Here is a 15734-nt window from a genome sequence, read left to right on the forward strand (position 1 = left end):
GTGTGATGACAGGGACAGTCCTTTTTCTACTCCACTTTGAGCTGTCTTTGTAGAACTTTATCTTTTATGTCCAAAGATCAAATAAAAAAAGATCACATTTAATGAGAACGAGGGGAAATAAACTGGTGGCAATTAAAGAGTAAAAATAACTTTTCTGTGGCTTCAGACCACAGGAGTTTTCTCATTTTAAGAGGCACAGGCAAATCACTTAAACAAGGCCTTTTGGGTTCTGTCTTCTCATGTTTCCTCCCACACCCATGGTGGTTAAAGTTATAGAGAGTCATAGCTCTTGAACCCATGGAATTATGTAATAAATGGAAGTACAACCAGGCCAGACTCATCTACTCACAAATGCAGCCTCGCAGCATGGAAGAAAAGGTTATGGAATCCATATTCTAAATGAGAGAACATCCTTCTTCCATCTTCAAGCTTTCTTTCTACTCTCTCCTATGTGAAGTCTGATAGATGGCCAAGGTCTCCTCATTTCATTGCCTTGCTTTCCACCTGCAGATTTGTTTGGTACTAGACCATGAGGCAGACCTGAACCATTCCTCAGGCTTCAAATGACCAAGCTCACTCAAACACCAAAAGGCAGCCAAAGTTATTTGAGATTCCCATCTCTATCCTATACCACTGTAGTTTAGACAGAATTTGGGAACCACTCCTCAGTCTTAGAGTCAAGCTAACTAGAAAAATCACCAATTTCCCAGTGAGCCTGCAGACACAAAAAGAGAATGATCTATAGGAGACAGCTCTGAAATACTCCCCTGCAATTTCGTAATTTGGGACACAATGTGGGACTTAGTCAAAGTAAGATTGGTCTCAACATAAGAAAAAAAAGTGTTTATCTTGTGCATTGGGAGCCCATGTTTTGTACACTAGAAGATTTGATATACTCTGATTCAAGATCAAGTCAATCCTTGGTCTGTAACCCAAACCATCCCAAAATGCTGTACTTACCGGTAGAAAGTGGCATAGTCCACAGTCGAGTGACAGGTCTGAAACTCCCAGGATTTGAGTTTCTGGCATTCCCGGTGAGCTCGGAGCTTTACCTTCACTGTCCCTTGACACAGTTCAGGCACTGGTTTTCTCCGAGGTCTGTTGCAGAACTCATTGGATTCTACCCTCCAGGATTCAGCAAAGTCATCCACATCAAACTTGAAGTTTCCATCTCCGCCAATTAAATCATCACGCTTATGTCCATTGTAGTTGCCACAAAGACCACAGAGTTTGCCCTTGAGATGAGGGGCAGCCATGACTTCGACAAAACTGTCTCCATCCCAGGATATTTCCAAACCTGAAGGAAAAGGAGAGGAAAAGAGGATCAACCACTGCTGAACCCACCAATAATTCCTGAGTGCATGTATGTAAGGACACAGTATATAAGACTGACCTCTAACAAGGGACACTAATGTCTATCCAAATTCTCATTATTGTTTAATCTTACCATGTTAAGTGTTGTAGATTTTACATGAATCACTTACTTTTTGGGGTTCAGGGTTTTTAAACTGTATAAAGTTTGTCCTTACATGATACCTTATGTACTCTGGCTTGCCTCATAGAGGACTACTCTTTGACCATGTTCCTCTAAAGTTTATAGTTTTGCCCTTTTCCTATAGTAATTATGTTGGTCCAACTTGTGCTTTCATTTATCCAATGATAAGTGAAATGTGGAAATGGAAAGATAACAAAGATCATTGTTTTTAAAGTAATCTTTTTCTTTATCCAAAAATCCCCCATGTAATTATACCAAATGTCAAACAAAAATTTCCAAGTTATTTGTTATAGTGAAAGTATTAAGGTAATAAATATATAGCTTCTGAATAGATCCTATTCAAAGGAGAACACTTATATAAATAAAAATGTTTGCCTCATCTTTGTTTCACACACAACCCTGAGACAAGGAAGGCTGTTTAATCAATGTTTCCTAGGGTTCAGTTGTTGTGGAACCCTTCCAACCTTCACAGCCTGAGCTGATCATAAACTTCAACATTTGAGAAGGCACTGGAGGCTACCAGGCCTCCAGGCTACAAGTTTCTCATGTGCTAGATAGAATCAGAAGGACAGTGCAACCAAGAAAATAGTCTTCACCCCAGAAGGTAAAAAATACAGGCTCCTCTTAGTTTGCTGAACTGACCATCTAAAATTTTGGAGGCTCTGTCTGTAAATATTCATGTTTTTTTCAGATATACTGACCCAAGACTTCCAAGATCCATCAGCCAATGAAATGGCCCCATTGAGTAGTGGAATTTCTATACCACATATAGGACAGCCAGGCTATGCTGTCACATAGCACAGATCAGTCTGACTAGAAGGTCAAGAAGAAATGTTCTCATATATATCCTGATATTGTGTGTGAAGGCACTGTGCATTAGATAAAGTTGAGGGTTTTTATAAAAAGCCTTTTGAGGTTCATTAAAGAGTAAATAACAAATTCTTCTGGTCAGAATTTTTCTTTATGTCTCAAGTGTGTGTTGGAAGCTTTTCTTACTGTTTTCCTGATAATACCCTGGTAGTGCCTGAGATTCCCAGTGAATGGATGAAGTAAGCACCAGTTCTCTGACATGAGCACCAGGAGAACATCTACAAGAAACTGATGTTCATTTCTGCCCTGGGACTTCTCCTTATTCACTGTCACTATTTCCTAAGAGTAACAACCTAAAGAAAAAGTCTCTTTTTAACAGAAAAAGAGAAAGTCTTCCCATGTGTGTGTTTTTAAATCTTACCCTCTTGGGTTTCTAACAAAATCTAGTCTATCATTTAGCCTTTTCTGAGCCTCTGGAAAAAGCAACATGACTTTCCTCTTAGAAGACCCTGCAAGATTAGGTTGGTGGACAAATGTCCAGCAGATGCTCAGAAGTTGGGGGGTAAGGCAGCGATGGGAAAGAGAGGGCCAGAGGAGGAGGGAATGGATCCTGGATATAAAATTGGCATAAGACAAAATCTGAGTGATGTAAGATTAGTAAGAAATGCCCAGAAGTAAGATTCTAAAGCCAATATTCCCTAAGTTGGAACATGATCCAAGAGGAGAGAAGGCTGGCCAAATAGCATTTCTGTGAGCAGGCCACACAACTGCCACAAGAAAGAGTTACAAATCCATTTTAGGGAGTTATTGACAGAATAAACCGGTGCTCTAAAACTAGGTTTCTCAAGAAATAAACAAAGGCCCATATGGAAATCACTGTATGGTAAATGAAAGGAATGGAAACGTTCTTAGTCAAAGGCAAATGGTAGAGAAGACTTCTTGGGATGGAGAAGAAAGTAGATTCAAAAAATTAAATAGAGTTGAGTAAAGAAGAAAGAAAGAAGGTCATAAGAAAGTCCCTCTTAAAGAGAGGCAAACCAAGAAACAGATTCTTAACTACAGAGAACAAACCGATGGTTACCAGAGGGGAGGTGGGTGGTGGGATGGGTTAAATGGGCAGTGGGTATTAATGAGGGCACTTTTTATGAGCACCAGGTATTATATGTAAGTGATGAATCACTAAATTCTACACTTGAAACTAGCATTACATTGTATGTTAACTAACTGGAATTTAAATAACTTGGAAAGAAAAAAAATCTCTCTTAGGAGTAATCTGGTGAAGAGTGTAGAGCGATGGGGCAAGGTGATCAGAGAAAGGACACACTGTGAGATTATCCATGTGGTAGACTGACCTCCTCTGTGGATCTTTGTGAGATGATGATGTCACCTGCCACAACTACAATTCTCCTATAAAGTGATTTATATTTCTTCATACTCCATCATTTAACACATTATCTGGCACCTACCATACACTCACTAAATGAATGAATTGCCTGTAAATTGATACATTTTGAGTTGAATCTGCAAAGTCAAAGAAATTGTGAATTTCATGCTAGTTAAGACACTGAAATAACAATTTTGAAAAAAGACAAGGAAATTATAATATGATTTGTAATAAACTCTCTAAGGTATAGAAGAAACATGACCTCACGAGCCTGTAGCCAGGCAGCTGCCCAGCAAGAGAAATGAGGGAAGAAAATCAATTCCATACAACATTTGAACTTCCAAAGCATAATTCCAAAGATTTTCCGTGTTGCAAAATTTTCCAAACTGCAAATCTCTTTCCTAGACAGTAGGCAAATACTATTCTTCCAAATGCCACAATGGTTGAGAATTTATATCCAAAGGAGCTCCAACATCATTACTGACAATGATATAACAAATTTGAGAGTTTGGGCAACTGAGTTCATGTGTGAAATCAACTCACAGTGGACAAGCCAGTCATTATGTTCTTTTCATGCAATAGACTAATGGTCCCTCGCATGCCTGGGAAGATGCGGAGCCATTGTTTTTAGTTAACTCTTCTCAAACTCTTGATCTCTCATAAAACATGGCTCCAAAAGTAAAAGAATAATTTGTAATTCACTCTCTTTTCCTCTTCTTTTCTTTGTTTTTATTATAGTAAAAGGATTTTCATGGACCAATGCTAAGGGACGACTTATCCAACTACAGATGGCTTTGTCTATTGCTATATCATATATATATGCATTTGCATGATTATTATTACCCTCTACATGAGTAAAATGCACACAAAGGAAATTACAATCATGACAGCAAAAAAAAATGAATAAGTTAAAAACGAAGAAACTGTTCTTCCAAAAGACATTTCAAATAGGCATCTTATGAGATGAAAACATTGTGGAAGCCTTTGAGGGGCTGGGGCTAGTCATTTCTACAGCTGGGATGAGTTTCCCAATTCCTCTGCATGGGAAGCTGGGTAGAAATAACTGGCAGAGTCAGAAGGCCAAAGCCAAAGCACATGTCCTGTCTGGAGGTGTAAGCGGCAGGCACATTCCTTCCACTGCAAAAAGCGCCTTCCAATTATCCCTCCTCACCAGTGAATGTTTTACCAACTTGTTTTTTACCCTTCAAATAAAGGCTCCACACCACTAGCTTAGAGGTTGTGGGGGTTGTTTTGTTTTGTTTTGTTTTGTTGTGTCGTGTTTTGTTTTCTGAGGGAGAGAAGTCATTGTTCTTTTATTTTGTTGCTGTTTTTGTTTTGCTTTTTTTTTTTTTTTTGGTCATCGTTGCTTTTGCTGTTGTCCAACTTAGAGACAGATGAGGCACAAAATCTATAGACATACCAAAGTGATGCTTAAAACTTGATGGCTTTTCTGTTCAGATTTTGTACCAAAGGAAAAAAAAGAAAAAAGAATATATATATATATATATATATATATATATATAGTCTCCAGGTTCATAAAGTGTAGAACTCTACCAAAAATAAAATAAAAACCACACTCCCACGTGTTAATGCCTTTGGGTGGAGCTGACGTAACTCTCTCAGGTACAGCTGATGAAGTGAACAGATGGCAGAAAGGAAATATTTTTAAATTATTCACTAAGTGCCAAGATTGGGGTAGGAGTGTGATGGGGGTGGGCAGTGCTTTCTCCAGCTACTAAACCAGCTCCGTGCCCTCTGTCCCACCCTGGCTGTTATTAGGTAAGCAGCGACAGCCTAATCCCACCAAGCTACACAGCCACCTGTGCTCCTCTGCCAAAGGGTTCCATCATGAAGTGCTGAGTTCATAAAACACAGGGGCAAAGAGCCATTTCTCCCCACTTCCCATCCTCTGAGCTGTAGGCTTGATATAATGTTATTTTGAAAAAATATTTTGAAAAAAGTTCCCTTTGATATGAGGCTTATGAAATTAGAAAAATAATCAATGGGAGAAGAACACTACAAGGATATACTGTGATATTTTAAGTAGACAATGAGTAGGTGATAAAAAGAAAATATCCCTAAGGCATAGCACAGACTGAGATTGGTCTTGGGGGAAGAATAGTGTCTGGAAATGGAAGTGTTCCACTCAAAGGATACTCTCAAAGCAAGTTTAGTGCCCATAGGAATACAGTTCATCCCTAGGAAGCAGAAAGTTTATGCTCCGGGAAAGTGTTCAGCTGGGCATTAAGGACATCACATGACTTACTTGCATCGTGGTAAGAGAGATGGAAAGAAGAAAGGAAATTGTAAAACTGACTTCAAGGCCAAGAAGAGTGAAATTCATTAATCTAATTATGGTGTTTATGATCTATTATTATTTTCTTAGCAGCCCCATCCTTTCACTCATTTTTACAACGTGGAATCCTTACAAGAGTACACGTATTCCCTAAGATGTCGCCAGCTATGAGCAGAACAGTATCAAACCTCCTAGACTGTTCGCAATCTCTCAGTATCCAGGATCCCTTTGAAAATAGGGCTGTGGTTGACCAATAATTTCCATATCAGTAGAATCCATTGTGTTCAGCTGGCATGCAAACAGATAAGCAAGGTGCTTCTAATTAGTGCTGCATAATAATGAGTCATCTTGGGCACGATTTACAGAGAGCCACAAACTGTAGCCTTCATTAAAGGAGTGAGCTGAGGCCTACATGGACAGAGTGACATGGCATTTGAATAAAATAACAGGTGTCTGAATCTTCTGAAGAGGACTAATCCCTCTCAAATTGAATAAATAGATCTCTTCACACCTGCTACATTCAGAGTGAAGTTGGGAATCCTCCGTTTTATAGAATGTTCCAATACATTAATATTTAATTTTTTCTCACTGCAACCATGTTGTGCTCCCTAAATAAAAGCTCCCTAAGCTCCTCCTTGGCTTGCTGCCATTGTTTAGCTGTGCTGGCATTCCATAAACTCAGATCAATTTGTCAAATGTATTTTGGCCTGAACGGAAACAATTAACAGGGTTCTGAAGTACAGCAGAGAACAGGCTCTATAGTGCCTCAAAAGTGTCTGCTCTATCAAATATTTCCCTTTTGGATCCATATTATCTAAAGAAACTGGAACATAATTGATGCATTTACACTGTTAAATTTTCATCAATACAAAAAGTGAGAAATATACTGATTTCCTCAAGTATCATGCTGACAGAAAGAGCATATACCAGGAGAACATGCAGTTCAATATTCAATCGACAAACAATATGCATTAACCAAAGTAGAATGGAAGGAACCATGATACAACTGAATGTGTAAATGAATTCATTCCCTGGGGCTGCTATTGAAGGACTGAGTTCTGCTTCTAAGGTGCCTCTTGAGGTAGCACCCCGCAGGCAAGAATTTGTGCTTTCACTGAGCCCCTAGGAGTAACCTGCTAGCAACTATGCACAGTTTGGCCTGGGAGGGATGTGTCTTCCAGTGGAGTGGAACAGAGGGTCCAGTGGGTCTCGGGCAACATGGGATGCTGAGAAGGGGCAGCAGCAAGCGGCTCCATGTACCCAGCCTGGGTGACGGCAGTTTCAGAGGAACCTAAGCATCTTCCAGGGGAGCCCTGGTTCTAGCCATTAACTCAGCGAGTACCATCCCCAGGGTCCAGAATGGACAGAACTGCTGGTCACACAGCCGTACACACTCCCATCTGCACACCCACACATTAGTGGTTTACTTTTAAGGATTCCCCCTTCTTGGACAGATGCTAACAAGAAAAACTCTCTTCTTCACAGATGTGAAACTGCACATTACTAGCTGAGCTGGGAGAAACACTGACAATTCCAAGCTGGACACCAATGGCCTAAAATTGCAACGAAACATGAGAAAGAAGTCATTTGGAGCGCACAAGTGCTATTTTTGGAATGGGGATGTCAGCAGATTGCAAGGGTGGTGTGACTGGTGCCGGCCGGCAAGGCTCCACGGTGTGTAGATTTCTCCAGCTATTTTGTGGTATCTTCCAGGTCTCCCTCGAAGCCCTGGTGCACAGGGATGTAGTACCGCCTGCAGCAGGAACACTTCCCTGCCTCTGGGCTTTCCTCCGGAAGAGACAGAGCACTGCTGTGCGGGTTGGTGAGGCAGAGGGAAGAGCCAGAGGGACACGGAAGCCCACCTGCTTTGGTTGTCACTTTCAGGAGGTAGCCATCAAGGTCAATGTGGAACTGCGGCGCCTGGCAGGGCAGCGCGATGCGCGAGCCGTTCCAGCGCACGGTCAAGTGCTGCTGGAGGCTGACGGTGCTGGCGCCCAGCACCAGGTCCACCGACTTGGTCCAGGAGAAGGAGCGGGTCCTGCGCGCGTCGTTCTTCACCAGCACCTGAAAGGGCGAGGCAGGGGAGGAGCAGTCTTTTGTCAAAACGTACTGACACGTCCCCTGAAAGTTAAATGTCCGTCCGTCAAAAGTGTTGTAGTGGGGATCTCCGAATACCGTGCAAACGCCGGGCTCTGCGGATGAGTGAGAGACAAAAGCAGGTCATAAATGGAGCAAAGGATTCAAAGAGAAATCAGGGGTCCCTGCAATAAACCTGGAGGGGGCACCTCCCAGGTGGGGGAGGGTCTTAGCAGAGATGCACTAGTGGGGAACTTAAAAAAAAACAAAAACTGGTTGTCTTAGAATTCTGTGCCAAACCCCATAGGGCATGCAATGTTTCAGGTGCTTTTATACTTGAAAGTTATTTATAACATTTCCAAGTTTTTAAGCCATCTCTATTTTGGAGCCTTGATATAATGCTCTGGTCTTAACATAAGGATGGAGAAATAAAACTAAGATAATTTTATGAACAAAACTGGTTCATAACACACATAAACAAAACTAAACAAACAAACAAATAAATAAAAGGCAGTAACATAAATGACAATAAAGCAAAGCAATAGTATTATTTCCATTTAACTGATTCAAAAACATGTGGAACCATGGCATTCTAAATGATACTCATGGGTTTTAATTTTTTAGAGGTATTATATTCAGCACCCATGTATTTACTAAGGCAAATAAATAGAATTGCCAAATAGATAAATGTTTAAATACCACTACGAAACAAAGTACTGATAAAATTAATAGCCTCTATGGTTGGTTGGTTTGTTTACAAATACAAGGGCCTATATTTTGATCTGTGTATCAAAATCTAAAATTGGGTAAAAATAAATTATAAAACCAATCATTTCATAGATTTAGGAAATTCCAACACATTCATCACATCAAAATACCATTCATTTAAATATTTGTGAAACCCAGGCAAAGTTTTACACTTGAGGCATGTCAAAAAGTTTTACAGAAAATTAAACATCATTTTTTTTAAACAATATTTGGCATTGCTTTGTTCTCCATGGAAAGATTTTTTTGTCTGTTTTCAGGGAGGCATGAACAACCAGGAAACGAGTAATTCATTTAGATAAAGCAGCCCACATGATGAAAGAACAAGAATCGAAAGATCAGTTTCCAGTTAACACCAGCACAGGTCAATATCCTATAAACAATTGTTCTGAATAAGTAAGGGAAGAATTAAAACTCAGCACAGAGAGAGGATGTGCCAACTGATCTGATAGGACCAATGGATTCCAAGGCAATTGTGTGCCTGTAATTTGTAAAGTGTTTGGAGAGCAATGTTGTTTTATGTTATAATACATTATGTCATTACATATGTCAATTACATTTGACTCCATATAACTCTGTGTATTTGCAATTTGGTAAATTAACTGCGTGTTTCAAGTTAGCTTTGCTTGTCAATGTCTGATAGAGACTCAAAAAGATACATTTTTGTGTGTGCAGGATAGTTTTAATGAACAAATACTTCAAGGAATATAAAGAAGGCGCTACCTGGGGGAAGAAGGCGGAAGACGTGGGTGGAAGAGAGAAACTTTGAGAGCTCAGCAACAAAATTTTAATTTGCCTTCCCTTTCTTTCTTGTCCTTATTTTCTCCTTGTGACTCCAATTCTGCCCCCACCTTCCTAATCCTATATCCACCCCCAACTAGTGTTCCCACCTATCTAACCAACCCATAATGCATGTTCCAGTCCTCTCTCCATGTGACTGCCTTCAAAATTACCCCATCACACATTTCCCTCACATTCTAACAAACAGAATCTCTCCTTGGCATGAAAATGGGGTTTCTTTGGTTGACAGGGGGCAAAGCAGTTCTTGGGACACCTCGAGGAGCATCAGGAAAATTATAGTTCTGAGTCAATACAATCATGTGCCACAAAAAGACTGTTCACATGACCACCAGATGCACCAAATTCAAGAGAAGGGCTTTTTCAGAGTTCTTAACACGCTCAAGAAAACCCAGACCAATCAAGGCTTTTGAGCTTTTGAGCTTGAAACAGATGGATCTCAGCCTGGGGAGGCCAAGGTACTAATGGAGGAGCTAAAATACTCCAGAAGAAATCCTCTCTCGGCTGGGAAAAGGAAGAGGTAATGCCTACACCTCCTGCCAAGAATCTGCAATGGGCAATCCCCTCCCAGCACCAGGGACAATCCAGGGCTTCTGCTGGTTTTCTGACAACAACTGCATCCAAACTATTATTAATAAAACCAGTAAAAGCTAGCACCGACTGAGAATTCACTATCTCTTCTAGCGCTGTTCTACATGCCTACTGATCGCGGATATATAATAAGAAAATGGATATTTAGATTGTCTTCTAACATTAAACAAACAGCTAAGCCCCTGTAGTAAATCAATAACATGAACTATTATCAAAGCATTGAAAACATTTATGAATAATGTTCATGACTGAGGAAATACGACATATTAAGTGAAAAACAGGAAACAAACTTCTGTCTACAGGATCATCTTAACTGTGTTAAAATAAATACATACACACCCCATACTGTAAACTGTGCTTATTACTTGGTAGCAGAACCGCGAGTGATACTTTTTCTTCCTTTCTTCCTTTTGCTTTCCTGTTTTTGTTTTTGTTATAATTTTGTTTTTCAAGTCAAGATGTGGGCACGGGTAGATAAGGCCAGTTAAGTGACCGAGCAAATCCTCAAAGAAGCAACAGAAAATGTACAGCCTACGGTGGCCCCGGGGAAGGCTGAGCTTACTCATAGCTGGGCGGAAAGCAACAAGGGACATCCAGGGAGACCAGGTGAGGGAAATCATGTGTGAACAGGGCTGTCAGGAAAGATATTTTTCAAGAGGCCCTCACTTGTGGAAGAGAGAGGGGTTTGGAGATCAGAATGATTTTTCTGTGTAACAGCAAGATAGAAGAAGCCAACAAAATTTCATGACCAGGAAGATGCCTGAGAATTATGCGTTGCATTTGGGGACATTTGTATCACGAGCTAAAAAAATTTGGAAACCTTGGCCTTTTTCCTGGCACCTCAAGGTCCCCATGCCATATCCTGTGACGAACATGTGCACTGGAGGATGGCTTGGAGTGTAAATCTCAGGGACACATGAGCTGCCTAGCTGGAAAGGATAAAAGCTAGATAAACACTTAAGGGACACAAATGAACACTATAAGCTCATACCATTGTTTTTTGGTTTTGTTTTTGTTTTTGTTTTCCATCAGATCCAATGAAATAAGCTGCAGCCCAAAATGTCCAGATGTCCAGTCACACTGTTCTGGAAAGCTTGGAGTGATGGTGAGAGCTAGATAAATGGACAGTTCTATAACTAACCTTGTTTGAATGGGTCTAAGTCAGAGGATGGAGAAGAAAATTCCAATATACAAGTAGTGTATATATTGAAAAAGCATACCACTGCTTTTTCAGAGTCCTTTAAATCAAATCATCAAATGTCATTTTTGGTTTGGTTTGTTTTCCTTATATGTACACAATGTCTAAGCATAAGAAAACATCAGGAGTATATAAACCCAAATATTCAGAGTGTGGTTTTTTTTTTTCTCTTAAGTAATAGAGTTATGTGTGACATGTATTTTCCTCTTTCTTGTTTATGCGTATTTACATTATTATTTACATTACATTTCATTATTTACAATGACTAGGTATACTTTTGGAATAAGAATATTTGTCTTAGAAAACTAAAAACACTGGATTAAAACACATTGCTTTGATGTTCCATACTTTAATAAGATTACTACGAGAATTAAGAGAATCAGGCTACTTCTAAAAACATAATTTCAATATTTTTCTCTTAACCTCATCAGGTACAGGTATTTTGGCCACTGGTATATTTATTCTAATGAAATGCCTTCCTTCTGAGAGAAGTGATTATTCTCAAAACATCCGTCAAAGGAAATTAAGGGAAAATTATACAACTCCATGTTATAAAGAAAATAGGAGAAATCAAATAGACTCTAAACTCCTACCTCCAAAACACAACCAAACAAAAACAGAAAAGTATAAGGAAGAAAAAAGTACCATTCATGGTTCTGCGACCAAGAAATGACCACCGTTTACAACTGTGTGTGTGTGTGTGTGTGTGTGTGTGTGTGGTGTGTATGTGTATTCGAACACAGTTAAGATTATCCTGTACATGAAATTTTATTTCCTCTTCACTTATCATGCCATAAGGTTTCCCCAGTCATTAAAATCACGTTGAAAACATAGAAAATGACTCTCATCCTCAGTCCTTTACGTCTGCAAAGAGGATGCTTTCCCCTACTCATGGCAGCACAGCACCACGCAGATCAGCACATTTCCTGAAGTGTCCTAACCATAAGAAAGTCTATCAAATACAAAATGGCTTTAAACATTTCTCAATACAAATTGCAGGGAAACAGGCCCTGTGGGACTCTGGGTCACTGGGTCATGCAGGGAACCCCAGGTGGGTAAAATTCATGATGATGTGCCAAATGTAGTTAAAGAACCACAAAAGGCTGGGATTAGAAACGCTGCCCTTAATGCAAGCCCATATGCTGGTGGTCTAGGCTCCTCCTAAACACGATGTGAGCCCCTGACATCAAAAGGCTGTGAGTGTCCCTGTAGGAACTTCTCCACGCAGGAGGCTCTGGCCTCACACACAGGTGTCCCTGACAGCTGCTGGCCTGCGGACCCCAGGGGCCAACAGATGCTCCACCAAGTGGCGCTTGGATTCCTAGAACATTTTGCATCTTTGTCTTCTTAACATCTAACTTTACTGTCATCTAACTTTACTGTGTGAATGGGGGTTGGGAGGAGGGTGAGCAGAAAGCCAGTAGTAGGTTTCTTTCTACCAGTCTATGATTCACCAGATAGACTTACGTATCTATATAAGAAAAACTGATTTTCAAAAGCTGGGTAGGCACCTAAAATAAAATATATAGAGATATTTTTAAGTCGAGTAGGGATACCATTAAGAATGTAAATTTCTTTTCACATATTTTCCATAAGTTTCCATATACTCACCAGCTTCAAACAGAAGAGCAAAGAAAGCAGTCCATACCTTCAAGATCTAATCTGAAATACACCTAACCCCAGAGCCATGGCTGACTTCCTAGGGCCTCCCCAACGGAGCCCAGTGCTTCTCTACCTCTCACCTTCCCCCCTGCACCTGTCCCACACTTGACAGTTCACAGTTCACAGATCCTTCACTTCCTGGTTCAAATGCCACCTCCCCACAGCGCCTTCCCCAGTGCTGTAGCCAAAGTCACTTCTCTTTCCTCTGAGTCTCCAAAGAAAAACTTACCACATCGTTTAGATTATCTGGGACAGTCTCAACTTCAAAGACTCTATCCTATAGACACATTATGTTTTCGGTTTGAGGGCTAAAAATATCACCACCAAATCCACTGCAGGCTTATGATAAATCAATTTCTTCCATAACTTATAGTTAGAATGTATGCTTAACTCCCAAACCAGGTTTTAAACTCCTTATATGTAAACTCTGTTCTCAGTGCCTGGCACACTGCCTTGTAAACTGGAGGTATATACATATATTTTACACAGATTCATCTTTGCATTATTCACAGCAATGCCTGCTATAATACATATTAGGTATCCATAAATATTGGTTGAATGAAGGGGTTAATTAATTAAAGAATACGTTTCAGTAGAGAAAAAAACCAAACTCCCCACACTGAACTTACTAAAATAGATGGGTAATGACTAACACACAGCAGGTTATTGACAGGATTTTACTTAATCAGTTAACTAATTAGATAATTAATGCTCTCAAAAAAAGGAATTAAGGCTGCAGATGAAATTAAGGTTTTTAATCAGCTGACCTTGAGATGGAGAGATTGTCCTGGGTAATCCAGGCAGGATGACTATAATCACAAGCATCCTCAGAAGTGAAAGAGAAAGGCAGAAAAATGAGTGTCACAGTGACATAGCATGAGGTGGACTCAACATGCCACTGATGGTTTTGAAGACAAAATAGGGTCTCAAGCCAAAAAATGTGGGTAGCGTCTAGGCATTAAAGAAGGTGGGAAAAAAAAACCACAGATCCTCCACCAGAGCTTCCAGAAGAAACACAGCCCTGCTGATACCTTGATTCTGCCCATTCAGAACCATTTCAGATTCTGATCTTTAGAACAATATGTGTTGCCTTAAGCCACTAAGTCGGTAGTAATTTGTTCTAGCAATAATAGGAAACTAATAAACTTCACAATAGCCAAGGCAACTAGTTTAAAGTGACTAGTTTATGCCAGGAACCATGCCAGATGCTTTCCACACTTTCACTATCCCCTTTAATCCTCACTACTTCTCTGCACATTGTATATTATTACCCTAATTTCTTAGCAATGAGATCGGAGACATTGCCATGTTGCCCATGGTCACTCAGCCAAAGGCAATAATAACAGAGTCCAATCCAGCTCTGCAGCTCTGAGGCCAGTGCCTTCCTCATCACCACTTGATGCTTCCACTTATACCCTGTACGTAGCATCCTACACAGTTGTTGTTAACTAGCTGGGATCACAAAGCTCTTCGGGGATCTGAAGAAATGTGTAGACATTCTTCCTCCCAAATGCACACAAATGTATCCACTCAAATGTAGAGGTCCATGGACACTGTGTGCCAAGACTGATCAAGGAATCCATCACCTTCAGTTTGAGAACACTACCTAGAAGTTAATTATAAATGATATGATACGGTCCTCTTATTCGATATGTTTATATTTCATCTCCCCAACTACATTACAAGTTCTTTTTTTTTTAAATATTTTTTATTTATTTCTAGGAGAGAGAGAGAGACAGCATGAGCAGAGAGAGAGGGAGATACAGACACCGAAATTGGCTCCAGGCTCTGAGCTGGCAGTCAGCACAGAGCCTGATGTGGGGCTCGAACCCACGAACCGCGAGGTCATAACCTAAGCGAAAGTCGGACGCTTAACCGACTAAGCCACCCAGGCGCCCCTACATTACAAGTTCTTAAACTCAGGGTCTGTACCAGCTTTTTATTCATTTCCTCCAGAGGACCTTCCAAACCTGTTATGGAAGATTCATTTTTGGCTCTCTTGCCAGCCAAGCTCTTACCTTAATATGTCTGTCTATAAAGTAGAAATTGTTATTTATCACTTGAGGGCTGTGCACCTGAACTGAAAGAGGTGGGCTTCACATCTCTAAGTTCATCTAACTTTAGAGCTTGCAAACATGAAGTATGCTTCATCGAAGACTGTCCTGGGTTTGCATCCTAGTCTTGCCAGTTAAAGATGACAAAATCATGCACAGGCTACCTGTATCACCTAAGTTTGTCCACCTATAACATGGGTCTAAAAACAATTACCTTGCACGTTGGTTACAAACATAAAGACAGCATTGCAAAAGTGCTGAGAATGTAATGGATGCTCAGAGAATAGTTACTATTAGTTCTATTATTATAAATACTACGCAAATCCAGCAAATCGATATCCACTGCTGGTGAAAATAGGGCTGGATAACACTGTAACTGTAACATACATGTAAAACATAGACTTGTTGAAGAGACGACGTGAGTTGAGTCTGTCTATAAAAGACATATAAAATGTAGATTTGGGGCCAGAACAGAGTAAGCCTTCTAGGCCAAAAGAAGAATATTAATCAAGTCATGGGGCAGCTTGCACACGAAGAACAGGACACCGATCTGACCAGAGTGGGGAGTTACTTCAGGATATGTGAGACACCCAAACCATGTAAAT

The 15734-nt window shown here is 40.3% G+C and overlaps 1 protein-coding gene across 1 annotated transcript in view; it reads right to left on the minus strand.

Moving 5' to 3' along the window:
• The window catches only part of BMPER (BMP binding endothelial regulator), a 253623-nt gene that overhangs the window by 72292 nt on the left and 165597 nt on the right, over nt 1-15734 (minus strand). Inside the window, exons 12-13 of the mRNA XM_039221814.1 lie at nt 7848-8177; nt 961-1297 (exon numbers count right to left, since the gene is read on the minus strand). Of these exons, the coding sequence (XP_039077745.1) occupies nt 961-1297; nt 7848-8177 (667 nt within the window). The remainder of the gene's footprint in view (nt 1-960; nt 1298-7847; nt 8178-15734) is intronic.

The sequence above is a fragment of the Hyaena hyaena genome, unplaced genomic scaffold, assembly GCF_003009895.1.
Source record: "Hyaena hyaena isolate Hyena2069 unplaced genomic scaffold, ASM300989v1 scaffold_1021, whole genome shotgun sequence".
NCBI lineage: Eukaryota > Metazoa > Chordata > Mammalia > Carnivora > Hyaenidae > Hyaena > Hyaena hyaena.